This window comes from Aulonocara sp. 'chitande type north' Nkhata Bay, linkage group LG5 (genome assembly GCF_057382095.1).
Source record: "Aulonocara sp. 'chitande type north' Nkhata Bay isolate Kocher_YH1m ecotype deep benthic linkage group LG5, A_spYH_male_GT1.1, whole genome shotgun sequence".
NCBI classification, from domain to species: Eukaryota; Metazoa; Chordata; class Actinopteri; order Cichliformes; family Cichlidae; genus Aulonocara; species Aulonocara sp. 'chitande type north' Nkhata Bay.
The window spans coordinates 20,695,771-20,708,881 of record NC_141348.1 but is presented as its reverse complement, the minus strand read 5'-3'; the positions used below and the strand labels follow the sequence as shown (position 1 = coordinate 20,708,881).

The 13,111-nt window shown below is 37.9% G+C and overlaps 1 protein-coding gene and 1 long non-coding RNA gene across 2 annotated transcripts in view; one reads left to right on the top strand and one right to left on the bottom strand.

Annotated features, from left to right (window-relative positions):
- Window positions 1-460: 460 nt before the first annotated feature.
- Window positions 461-13,009, bottom strand: LOC147330438 (vesicle-associated membrane protein 3-like). Its single transcript, XM_086291959.1, is given in 5 exon segments — window positions 461-2,466; window positions 2,949-3,000; window positions 3,267-3,425; window positions 4,707-4,785; window positions 12,822-13,009. Coding segments are annotated over 5 exon segments (498 nt in total). The 3' UTR covers window positions 461-2,446.
- Window positions 3,293-13,111, top strand: part of LOC147330287 (uncharacterized) — a 109,213-nt gene continuing 99,394 nt past the window's right edge. Inside the window, exon 1 of the long non-coding RNA XR_015129086.1 lies at window positions 3,293-4,191. This is a non-coding gene — a long non-coding RNA (uncharacterized LOC147330287). The remainder of the gene's footprint in view (window positions 4,192-13,111) is intronic.

The window sequence follows — 13,111 nt, the reverse complement described above, 5'->3', positions numbered from 1 at the left end:
CACAATGACATTTGCTTGAAAGCACAACACTTGAGCAGCTGTTATATATTCTTTTACCACATCTTTATTGCAATTTGACTTTTTCAGTTAAATCTGCATTTAAATTAAACCTGAACTGAAAATTTCCCAATTCTGTAAAACCAAAATAAAATAATAATAAAATATATAATCGTTAGAACTGATGGGGTTATCCTAAAGACCTTCAAGTGAGTGGAACTGAGATGGAAAAAAGAGGAAGGAAACATGGGGGGAAAAAAAAAACAAAACAAAAAAAAAAAAAACAACAAAAAACTCAACAGTACTTGTGTAAAAACTGCTGGACTGTACACCATTGTATGTCACACTGAAGGAATTTATCTTTAAATGACCCCAATAAAAATGATTTTGCCATCATGGCTCCTTTTGGAAAAAGGAATAGCTGGCGTTTGTTACGTCACAGATGAGAAAAATCAGAGGACACTTTGATTTAACATCAGTTTTATTCAAGCAAAAATAAATTTAGGGCCCACAGAGCAGAATTGCACATATTTCCACGTAAATTCCAAAAAAGGGAAGCAAGGCTTGGAAGTTATAAGATCTTAAATTCTGTGGGGGGGGGGGGGGGGGGGGGGAAGATGAGGTTGACAATTCCATGTATGGTTAATAAAAAGCTGGCCCATAAAAGCATTTCCATGCCTACAAATTTTAGTTGTGGCTGCAGTCTGATTAAATCTGCATGCTTAACAAAAAGAGAAAAGGGTGCGGGTGAGTACATATTTGTGTTAGTGTTTATTTCTCTATCAGAAACAAGCAAGAAGTATGAAGGGGGGGGGGGGGGGGGAAGCTAATGATTGCTAGAAGTCAAGAAAAAAAAATCCTGAAACTGTAACCTAAAACAGGAGCTTTAAATACCAAACAGAGTGAAAATAATATACAAAGCAATCCCAAATCCAGTGTTAGTGTCACATGTATCACAATGCCATGGACCAACAAAATATTTCCACTCTATATCGCCCATGATGCTCAGCAGTACTGACCTAAACATCACAAAAAAAAAACCAAAAAAAAAAAAAAACCAAAAAAAAAAAACCCATACTATAGCCTAACTATGATCAACTCTACATTTAACAGAATGCAAATAACTGTATGACAAATATGGCATGTTAGAATTTTTAATTGTTTTGTGTTAGAAGCATTGTGCATCAACAAGAATGTTTCTTCACACTGGCGTTGATCCAAAGGTCTTTATTAAAGGTTAAATTCAACTGATAGCACAGGCTAGCTGCACAGTATCTGCTGGACAGGGAGCTCACAAGGCACTACTTGTTCTCTGGCTGGCTGGTACATGTGTTCAGAAGGTATGGCTGCATTTTTGGCTGTTCTCCATTGGAGACACCTATCAAAGTCTAAAGCTAAACTGCAGATTTTCTTTCCTCTTAATTGTTGATCATTATTATTACATAAAGGCCATTTTTCTGCCACACTTAAGAGCAACTAATTGAGATAATTAATCTCTTGATACCTCATGATGGCACTTCTGTGTATTTTTTTTTTCCTTTTACATTTTATGGCAAATCTGTCAGGCAATGAGCATGCTACTTATAGTAAACATGACCAGCACTCAATCTAAACACAAGCTCATGCAAACTTTTACTGCATCCCAATTACTGCCTGAAAATGACATGAACAGGAATGGACACAGTGAGGTGGTTCAACAGTACGTTACCCATTACCAGTAAGCTTTGTGTTGTCAGAATGACTTTCCTCTTCATTCAGATCTAACATTAACTCCTTAAACATTGGACCTGATCAGCACTTAACCATGTGCAGAAATAAAATGAGTAATTAGATTTCACTAATATTTGTAAAGCTGACCAATTAAGTAAGAAAAAGCATGAGAGAGGAAAAAAAAATACTGGTGTTACACTATCAAGAGCAGAAATATTTTAAATCTGGGAAGGGGCATCTCTTCCACCATACGCAGGATTACTGTTACAATCTAAACTATACCATTGAACAGCTAATCCTTAAAGGCACTTCTCTTAGCCTGGCACACGGAATCAAACAATTGTTAATAAAATATAAAAATACAAGTTGAGGAGAGTTTACAATGTTCTTCAATTCTAGTCTTAAGGTTTGAGTATGTGTGTGTGTGTGTGTGTTCTGCCAAAGTCTGTTTAGACTCATATTTATAACTGGGCTTTAGTCAAGTTATAAACACATTTCTGTACATATGTTTGTTTTCTTTGGTATGTATATATCCTAGTAATGTCTGGAATTTTGTAATGTTATAGGTTAAAACTGTGACTAAGGCACATAAGCAATCACACACGCACACACAGGGCAATCCAGAACAAAGAATGAAGACCCCTGTAGAGGTGGAAAATGTGGAGCTACTCTGAGACACGAGTCACATAGCTCCACTTCTCTTCTTTATCGTATCTTCTACCCCTCCTCCTCCTGTTGCTTACTTAGAGTAATTCCAGACTGTGAATGAATTAACAAGTTTGTTTAAACCAAATGTTTTATATAAGACATTATAAAAGAGAGATATGACACTAAAGGAACTGTGGGGGGGAATTCCATAAAGGCAAAAGACAGAGGCTGCATTATGTAATTGGGTGTACTTCTTCTTGGCTTACTGCATCCATAACATGAACTAGCATGAATAATGATGGGGGAATAGTATGGATAGTAGATGTAAAACTTTAAGTAAATAAAGCTTTTTGAATGTTTGGGGGCAAAGTCCGTAAACTTTATAACTCTTATCAGATAAGTCATCAAATGACACATCACATGATCTTGAACAGTTGATGTGTGTTTGCCTCTTAAAAGAGCACCAATGTAGCAGTACACCTAACACAGTTTGCGAAACTACAACACTGTAGAGAGTTCTTAATGCTTTGTTTTATGTTTGAAGTAACACAAACTGTAACAACACTGTTGATGAGCACATCCTTAATACTCACTAATAATGATGACGATGATGAACACAATGACAGCTATCAGGATCGCCCACATCTGAAACAATTAAAAGATAATTTCTACGTTATTACACAAGAACTATATCTGTAATACCTCCTCATTTTGTTGAATAAAAACAGGAAGTCTTCACCATAAGTCATGCAAATATATACTGTAAGTTGTGTAGTTAAATAAAAACAATTAATTTAGTAAACCTCAGTCTTTGAAGACTTTAAAAATAGAGTGCATCATATCAGTTAGAGTAATTGTTATTTAAAGTGGTGGAAAGTGTGTGACTTTTGAACCAAACTTTGTTTAAGCACCTTGCAGTTCTTCCACCAGTACTTCCTTTTCAGCTTAGCTGCACTGGTCTCAAACTGGGAGGCTCCAGCCTGGAGTGCATCGGCTCGGTCATCCAGTTCAGACAGCTTCTGATCACGCTCCAGCACTTTGTCCACATTAACACGCATAATGTCCACCACCTACTCAAAACAAACATAATATTCATTTTTTGCAATCTGTTTCTTGATGTACATGGGTGTTAGGCAATCTTGAGCCCTCACTGTAAATAAATCTGCCCTAATTTGTTTTTCTCTGGAGGGCATAGGAAAGAATCATAAGAGAAAGAAGAAAAATGCCAAATAAATAAATCAACAGGGTAAAATAACTCCTACAGACTCCACTTTTAGTCAGACACACATGCATGTGCATAAACACAGATTACACGTAACCCATATGTTCCACTGATCCACAAACCCAACTACTGCCCCTCCTCTCAGACAGAGCTGCAGGTTGGAGGGAGGGTGTAGGCCCGTGCATGCCTTACATAACCATGGAGACAGTGATTATGTAAGCGTTTGGCAGCCAATTGGACACTTTCTGTGACGTGCTGAGGTTAAAGATCTATGAGGGAGTGGCTTATCCCAAGAAGGGCTACAACCGAGAGAGCGAGAGAGAGCAAGATGTAAAGGGAATTAAGAGTGAGACTTGGCAGCCTATTTTCTTAGTGGCCTCACTGACATGGTTCTGAATGCTATTTCTCAAAACTGGATGAGGACTGCCTTTCACTGAATGTCCTTTGGCAGTCTTTTGGAGTATTAGAGAGCAAATTATTCCACATTATGGTGAATTGTAACACTGCTGCCAAGAGTTATGCAAGGTTCTGTGTGAGACCAACATCAAGGAAAAGAGGGAGTGACACAAAGCAAGTGAAGACAGACAGGGGTGGAGTTCAAGGCCATAGGCTAGGTGAGAAAAATGATGCAAAGTGAACAAGATGAGGTTATTTAAGGATTTTTAATGCTTGAAAAGATTTTTTATTATTTGACACTGTGACTCCACCAACTATCTTTTCATTATTTAACTATTCACTCCTGGATTACGGCTGTGCTACTATGCAATTATTTAAAAATAAATAAATACAAATTGTTGATTGAATCTTTCTCTACTTGCATCTTCTCCTTTATTTGTGTACAGCTGGACTGGTACATAAGCATTTAATTAACCATATAACCATATAACTGAGAAATGAACCTGAAGTTGGAGATGAAGTAGCATTAAGGGCAGGCATCTTTGGAGAGGTGGTTTCAAATTTCTTAGCTTGAGAGGAAACGATCTGGTGCGTTTGTAACACTAAAGCACTCATGAATTAAGATTTGAACATATTTTGGGGATCCTTATCAATAAGCCATAAGAGAATAGAACTGTTGGCCTCAAATTAAATTCTGAAATTAAATAGAAGCCAGTTTTCACATATTTCATACCTCATCCACCTGGGCCTGCGTCTGCTGCAAGCGCTTATTGCCGGCCGCTGCGGCAGAACCTTCTGGACCAACTGCTGACCTGGAGAAATTTACAAAAAAACCCCAAAAAACCCAGTGTAAATCTTAGCCCCCTGTGAAATGTCTTAGAAACATCTGTTACATAACATCACAATCTCCCACTAAAACCTTAAAGGAAACCAGTCAGTTTTAGGTACAAGAAAAAAGAAAAACAGTCCTCTCAGAGGAAATTGCTTGATATAGCACCCAATCTGTGGGATAGCTAAAGGTCAACAGGAGTAACAGTTCATAGTGAGCTAAAACAGAACAATTCAGTGTCTCTGACTGTACACAACAGCCAGCCATGCACGCACAAAAAAAAATTAATTAAATTAATTAAAAACACCTCACTGATGTTCCTCAACTCATGCTCCATTGTATCAACTGAGGATAGACAATAAGTGGCAGGAGATTATTTTTCATACAACAATAGACTTGACAGTGATGTGGCTTAAGTAAATGCTTGCCCAAAATAATGGTTTAAGTATATTCTTAACAGTTAAAAAGCTGACATCAGATAGCATGAAAAGCTATTCAAATAAGATGATGTCCCACACAATCCTGCTAAAATAGCAAGCATCACATTTATTATTATCTGATGCATTTTTTTTTTAACTCTAAGAAACTGTTAAAAACAATAACAAAAATATAAACCGGAGACAAAGCAAAAAGTTTTTTCCTTCTGGTTCCCATTGATTTAATTTAAATAATTATTTATTTAGATTCCTAAATATGATATGCATTCATTGTCCCAATGGCTTTTTAACAGTGGTTATTTACTGCCACCCCCTGACCTGAAAGAGCATTGCTTTGCAATGACTTTTCGTAACATTGAAACTAACTTGAAAGTTGGGTTGTTATTTACACCAGGGCTATACAAAGATTATTATGATTCAGTCTAAGTCAAGTGTGGCCATTAATTACATAAATTCTGACTCAGGCCAAATTACAATATTAGTTTAAATGTAAAACAGTTTAGGCAGATATAAGCAGTCTGCTGCCTGATATTACTGATTTGCCAATGCATTGTAGCAGTCTTTAAAAATGAAAGTAAAGAATAGATGGGAGAAACACCCTCAAAATATGTTATAAGTGTTAATGTTACAGGATTTGTCAACGCAAGGGCATGTTGGTATTGATATTTGTTTTTTTAAATCAACAAATATCAATATCAGTCTTAAATATCTTAAACATCTGTCTGGCCCTAATAAGCAGGCATACCCATGTTTGCTAAAATATAGTTGATGGCAAGAGCTTGCTAAAACTACATGTGTTTATATTTAAAAAACAAACAATCCCCAAAACAAAACACAGGAACAAGCCACAGTTAACTCAACAGAAACAGCATCTGTCTGGAAGCCAAAGGTACCCAGTTTCCTGAAGAAAAACAATCAATGATGCAAGTTATTCCAAAAGGAAGTCTATGTGAAATGGGTGGATTAAGTGCCTCTCCTCTATGCCCCCAAGATAACAACTTTACAGCCACGTCTAATTCACGTATATTTAAAAAGATAAACTATTTTGAATTTTGATTGCATGAATTTGATACAAATAAACACAAAAAACAAGCAAACTATTACAAACAAACTGCAGATATACATTTCCTGCAGCTGCTGCTAGTATCAAAACTACACTACAGCATCAGTGGTGGGCTTCATTCTCTAATATGTAAAAAGGCTGGAACTTACCACGAGTACACACATAAAATTAGCCTCAGATTCATGTAATATTCACCGGAACCAATTGTGTTTGTACCATTGTGCATATGACTGTTTCATAATAATTTTAAATTGATGGTTGCCATATACATACAGCCCACTTTCCTTTAAATGAAAACACATTTTTCTCAACGAGGGCCATGGCAAGAGCTGGGATTGCAATTTTTTTTAAGATTTATTTATTTTTAAAAAGAGCATCTAATTTATGCAACTGGAAAAAAAATAAATAAAAATGCTGGATCCCTTGGGGAATGTGTGGCTCGGTTAAAAACAAATTGATGTCTAACTAGGATACAATGAAGGTAGGTTTAATAAACAAATGCAGTAAACGCTTTTTCTCTTTTGTTTTGTTTGGTCTTTGTATTCGTGAAGAGCAAGTGGATAAAGAGTGGATTACCAAATATGTGTTAGGTTAAAAAAAAGAAAAAGAATTTGGTCAATACTTTTAACCAAACTCATTATTTTTATGTATTCAAGTCTATGAGTTTCTATCTTTGACTTTTTTGGAAAAGCTGTAAATAACAATAATCGATTTTTATTCATTAATTAGTTTAGCAATGTGCATTGGTGTGTCTATGTGTAGGTTTATGTAGTTTCACATTTGTGTTTAGGCATTACTTGTGCAAAGATAGCAACCTTTGCCATTGCACCAGAGTTCACGTGAAGACTCTTTAGTTGAACTATGTAGGTCTGATACCATGTCTACACACACACACCTCTTTTCTACTAATGCTGTGCATGTGCCTAATCTACAACCACAGAAATAAATATAGGTGCAGGGCCAAAAAGCTGACACTCACATGTCACCACTTCGCTGGTCCCAAATTGGGAACAAGTGATGACAGTGGCTTTTGAAGGTGTACCTAAAAAATTAACCAGATGCAGCCTAGGATCTTTTGTGCATTATGATTTTCCTTTCCATTTCAGTGAAACCAATTTAAGATAAATGAGGCTACAAGTGGGGCTGCCACGATTAGTCGACTATTAAAATTGTTGACGACTAATTTAATAGTCGACGCGTCGTTTGAAGCTTTGTAAGATCCCAAAAGATGCAGGAATAAGTAGTAGGATTTAAGAGTGTAATAACGGACTGAAACAGAAGATGGCAGCACTGCATGTACAAGGATGCCAGCTGCCTTTAACCCTTTAAGACCTACCATAGAACCAAGTCCGCCAGAGCTTATATTATATTTTTACATGGTGTGGTGCCATTTTTGGTGTACAGTCGAGTCTTAATAGCTTACTTACAACTGGGCTCGTCACGCTCTCTTCTTGGCTGCAGTGGTTATTATTATATTTACATGCTTCCAGCTCCCGTTTTTGCTCGATGACAACTCGTACCTTTCCACTCCCCTTTTTCTCCCTCCTCGTGCTCACAGACATAACGTGTATGGCAGTTCATTCTCCCTGCAACACGGACTACACTGCCCATGATGCTACATTCTTTAGAGCTATGCTTGTAGCATTCTGCCTGTTAGCTTAGCACGACAACAACAACAACGAAAGGTGCTCTCTCTCACCCAGGAAACACACAGTCGCAGAGAGAGAGAGAGAGAGAGAGAGAGAGAGAGAGAGAGAGAGAGAGAGAGAGAGAGAGAGAGAGAGAGAGAGAGAGAGAGAGAGAGAGAGAGAGAGAGAGAGAGCTGTCAAACAAAACCCAAACAGTCCTGACCCGCGACAGTATGAAACAGGAAAGTACCGCAGTGTAATCCATTTATTTCAACAAAGTAACTGTATTCTGAATACCACCTTTTTAAACGGTAACTGTAACGGAATACAGTTACTCATATTTTGTATTTTAAATACGTAACGGCGGTACATGTATTCCGTTACTCCCCAACACTGTCGATAGCTAGCCGGGGGCAAGGCTCACTAGTTCCGGTGAGAATACCGGACTCCATTTTCAAACCCACTGCAGTCTTTCGCTACTCAGGTTAAACATGATACAGTGGGGCAAAAAAGTATTTAGTCAGCCACCGATTGTGCAAGTTCCCCCACTTAAAATGATGACAGAGGTCAGTAATTTGCACCAGAGGTACACTTCAACTGTGAGAGACAGAATGTGGAAAAAAAAATCCATGAATTCACATGGTAGGATTTGTAAAGAATTTATTCGTAAATTAGGGTGGAAAATAAGTATTTGGTCACCTCAAACAAGGAAAATCTCTGGCTCTCACAGACCTGTAACGTCTTCTGTAAGAAGCTTTTCTGTCCCCCACTCGTTACCTGTATGAATGGCACCTGTTTGAACTCATCATCTGTATAAAAGACACCTGTCCACAGCCTCAAACAGTCAGACTCCAAACTCCGCCATGGCCAAGACCAAAGAGCTTTCGAAGGACACCAGGAAAAGTATTGTAGACCTGCACCAGACTGGGAAGAGTGAATCTACAATAGGCAAGCAGCTTTGTGTGAAAAAAATCAACTGTGGGAGCAATCATCAGAAAATGGAAGACATACAAGACCACTGATAATCTCCCTCGATCTGGGGCTCCACGCAAGATCTCATCCCGTGGGGTCAAAATGATCATGAGAACGGTGAGCAAAGATCCCAGAACCACACGGGGGGACCTGGTGAATGACCTGCAGAGAGCTGGGACCAAAGTAACAAAGGTCACCATCAGTAACACACTACAACGGCAGGGAATCAAATCCCGCAGTGCCAGATGTGTTCCGCTGCTGAAGCCAGTGCATGTCCAGGCCCGTCTGAAGTTTGCCAGAGAGCACATGGATGATACAGCAGAGGATTGGGAGAATGTCATGTGGTCAGATGAAACCAAAGTAGAACTTTTTGGTATAAACTCAACTCGTCGTGTTTGGAGGAAGAAGAATACTGAGTTGCATCCCAAGAACACCATACCTACTGGGCCAAAATACCAGCTACTGTGTGTGCAAACCTGGTAAAGACCTATAGTAAACGTTTGACCTCTGTTATTGCCAACAAAGGTTATGTTACAAAGTATTGAGTTGTATTTTTGTTATTGACCAAATACTTATTTTCCACCCTGATTTACGAATAAATTCTTTACAAATCCTACCATGTGGATTCATGGATTTTTTTTCACATTCTGTCTCTCACAGTTGAAGTGTACCTCTGGTGCAAATTACTGACCTCTGTCATCATTTTAGGTGGGGGAACTTGCACAATCGGTGGCTGACTAAATACTTTTTAGTATATAAGCAGTGTTGGGAAGGTTACTTTTAAAATGTATTCCATTACAGAATACATGCCCCAAAATGTATTCTGTAACGTATTCCGTTACGTTACTCAATGACAGCAACGTATTCTGAATACTTTGGATTACTTAATATATTATCATGCTTTTTACAACTACGTGAATGTACTATTGCTGTGATTTATTACTGTTACTGAAGGTCCGCGGCTCCGAACCCGTAGTAAAGGGACCTCTGACTAATACGGTGGGTTCCGTGTTGGGCTCATAGCCGAAAAACAGCTTTACTTTGTTGTCTGGGTCAACTTTGCTTGCGAGAGACAGAGAGAGGCGTTGAAAGGCTGCTCCAACGGAACTTATTGTTTCGGAGGAAAACACGAACACGGCGTACAGTCGAGTCTTAATAGCTTACTTACAACTGGGCTCGTCAGGCACTCTTCTTGGCTCCAGTGGTTATTATTATTATTACTATTATATTTACATGCTTCCAGCTCCCGTTTTTGCTCGATGACACCTGGTACTTTTCCACTCGCCTTTTTCTCCCTCCTCGCACTCACAGACATATAACAAGTATGGCAGTCCATTCTCCCAGCAGCACGGACTACACTGCCTATGAGGCTACATTCATACAGCATGTACCTGTAGCATTCTGCCTATTAGCTTAGCACAACAACAACAACAAAAAGGTGCTCTCTCACCCAGGAAACACACAGAGAGAGAGCGTCACCCTGTAACCATGGCAACCGTAACGCTGCCACCTGGAACAACAGAACAGCTGTCAAACAAAACCCAAACAGTCCTGACCCACCACAATATGAAACAGGAAAGTACCACTGTGTAATCCATTTATTTCAACAAAGTAACTGTATTCTGAATACCACCTTTTTAAACGGTAACTGTAACGGAATACAGTTACTCATATTTTGTATTTTAAATACGTAACGGCGGTACATGTATGCCGTTACTCCCCAACACTGTATATAAGTCACTTAGATAACTTAAAAATGCTATTGTTTGGCTTTTTTCAGTATTTTATTTGTTCCCGAGTAAATCGGTTTGGCTGAGATTAAAGTTATAGTTTTTACACTGCTGAATAAACGTCAAGCAGACAACCAGTTATCAGAAGTGTGAGATGCTCAAGAATATACTCCGGTGTCCTGTTATATTATATTAGATAAAACTTTATTAATCCCTAGGGTGGGTTCCTCCAGGAAATTAGGTATTTTAGATAGCGGCTGAGTTTATTAAACTCCACTGAAACAACCTGTAAATTTCATTAAAATTTAATAAACTATCATCATGTCTTTATTTTTAGTTAGCACATACCTTAAACATTTAAAGCTATAAGCTAATGATAGTTATATAAGAGCACATGCATGCTGGTGCAATAAGCTGTACGTTGTACATCCAATGGACGCATGATCTGATTAGTTGACTAATGGCAAAAATAATTGGTGACTAGTCGACTATCAAAATAATAGTTTGTGGCAGCCCTAGCTACAAGTTCTCAGTTCTAAGGCACCAAGGAAGAGCTGGCTCACCACTGCATTAAAATAAAAAGAAAGGCATCAAGATGCAATTTAAGTCCCGCCTTTCAGCCTCAATTTAACTCACTGAACAAAAATTGCAGATAAATTTTATTTTTGCTTTATTGCTTCATTTGAATTAAGTTTCCATTTGACCATATGTTATGGATTCACAGCCACAGTTTCCAAATGCAAAGGCTACAGTTGCAAGCATTCAACTACCAACCTTACTGCTAATTAAGTGATGGAGACAAATTTAAAACAACTTTGGAGTAAATTGTCCAGTTACATTTGGACCACTTCAAATAAACGACTGAGTGCAGAAACTGTGATCGTGGTTAACTGAATATTCTTGTTAACCCTCTTGCATTAATAGATTTATTTTATTTCAAATCTATTGTAAATCTACTATCCATACATTCCGGGACCTAATTTTACATTATCATCACTGTTGTATCTATACTACTGATCGACTACCATCACTACAATGAACAGAAATGACTATAACATCATGAAAGAATGACTTTTATGGTTTAATCAAATCATCACTCAATTTCAGAAAGACATGCAAATTCTCTGTCAAGGATTTTTGTTTAATATGGACAAAAATAGTTGTAGAAATCTGTCTGTGATTCATTACGAAAACGCTGAGTACAGTGCCTCTATGTGCACTGTGTGTGTGTGTGTATATATATATTTTTTTATTTATTTATTTATTAGTTTAAAAGGGGGGAAAAAAAGCTTCCTCTCTTGATGCTGTAAGGCAATACACCTTCCCAGAAAGTAAACACTCACGAAACACGTCTTTTCCCTTGTTCTTTCATTACCCCTAAGCTTCAAAGCGCCTACTAATACACATATTGACCGAGAAACATATCAGAGTACAGTTCCTAACTGTGTCAACAAAGAAAAAAAACGGTAGATGCTGATGATGGAAATAACGTTAGATAACGGCATTACCGACAACGGGGTGTAAGTTATTACTGGAGTGGCAAGTATTCAGCTTAGATATAGTTTAAAACTTATTTTAATTACCCAGTCATCAACATGATTACGACCTATTAAAACAGAAACACTTCGGCCATAAATATTATATTTCCTGTTTACAACTTTGCGTTGCCTTTGATTGTGTCTTGATATTATTTTAGTCATATCCAAATTAGAGCTACAATAATTAGAAATCACAAAGCGACATACACAAACATTTTAAGCTTGTTAAATAAAAGTATACAGCAGTAGTTTTTAGATAGGCCAACGACACAGGAAACGGTAGTTTCTAAGCATAGACTAAAACGCTAGCACATATCGTTGTCTAACAGTAAGATTCGTGTAACAGTAACAGCTGTGGCCTGTATACAAACCGATTGTGTACACTCTTTCTTGACTATCTACATAACTAGCAAAGATAAGTTGATATGATGAGGAGTGAGCAACGTTAGATAACTTTAATGCAGCGTTGCTGCTGTGGCTAAGCTAGCTCACATCTCGAAGACGGGCACTAGCACTTGTTGCAGGCTAGTAGCAAAAGTTCTGGGCGTTGTTTTTGCGCCCGCGTCTTGAAGTATTACCAGAAAAAAAACGGAAGCGAAATCGTCAACATCTGACTGACAAATAAAAGTGTGCGGTATAGGATAGACTTACATTGCAAAACGAAATTTCCTCAAACGACACCGCTGCCGATTTTTGCTTGGTAGCTCACTGTCAAGCCGAAACAGTCCCAGCCGTACCAGCGGTTTTTGTGCCGCTTTCAAGGTTGCCGGAATTAGGAACTATCACGCGTATTTACATTTCACAAGGAAAATGCGCACTTTAATAAAACCAGAAATCATAGAAATTTCTTTTCATATCGATATCGATACGTGACAATAAATTATAATAACCCATTTAGCCTGGTGACTAACCTTTAGTTGACTACATTTAGCATTTAAATA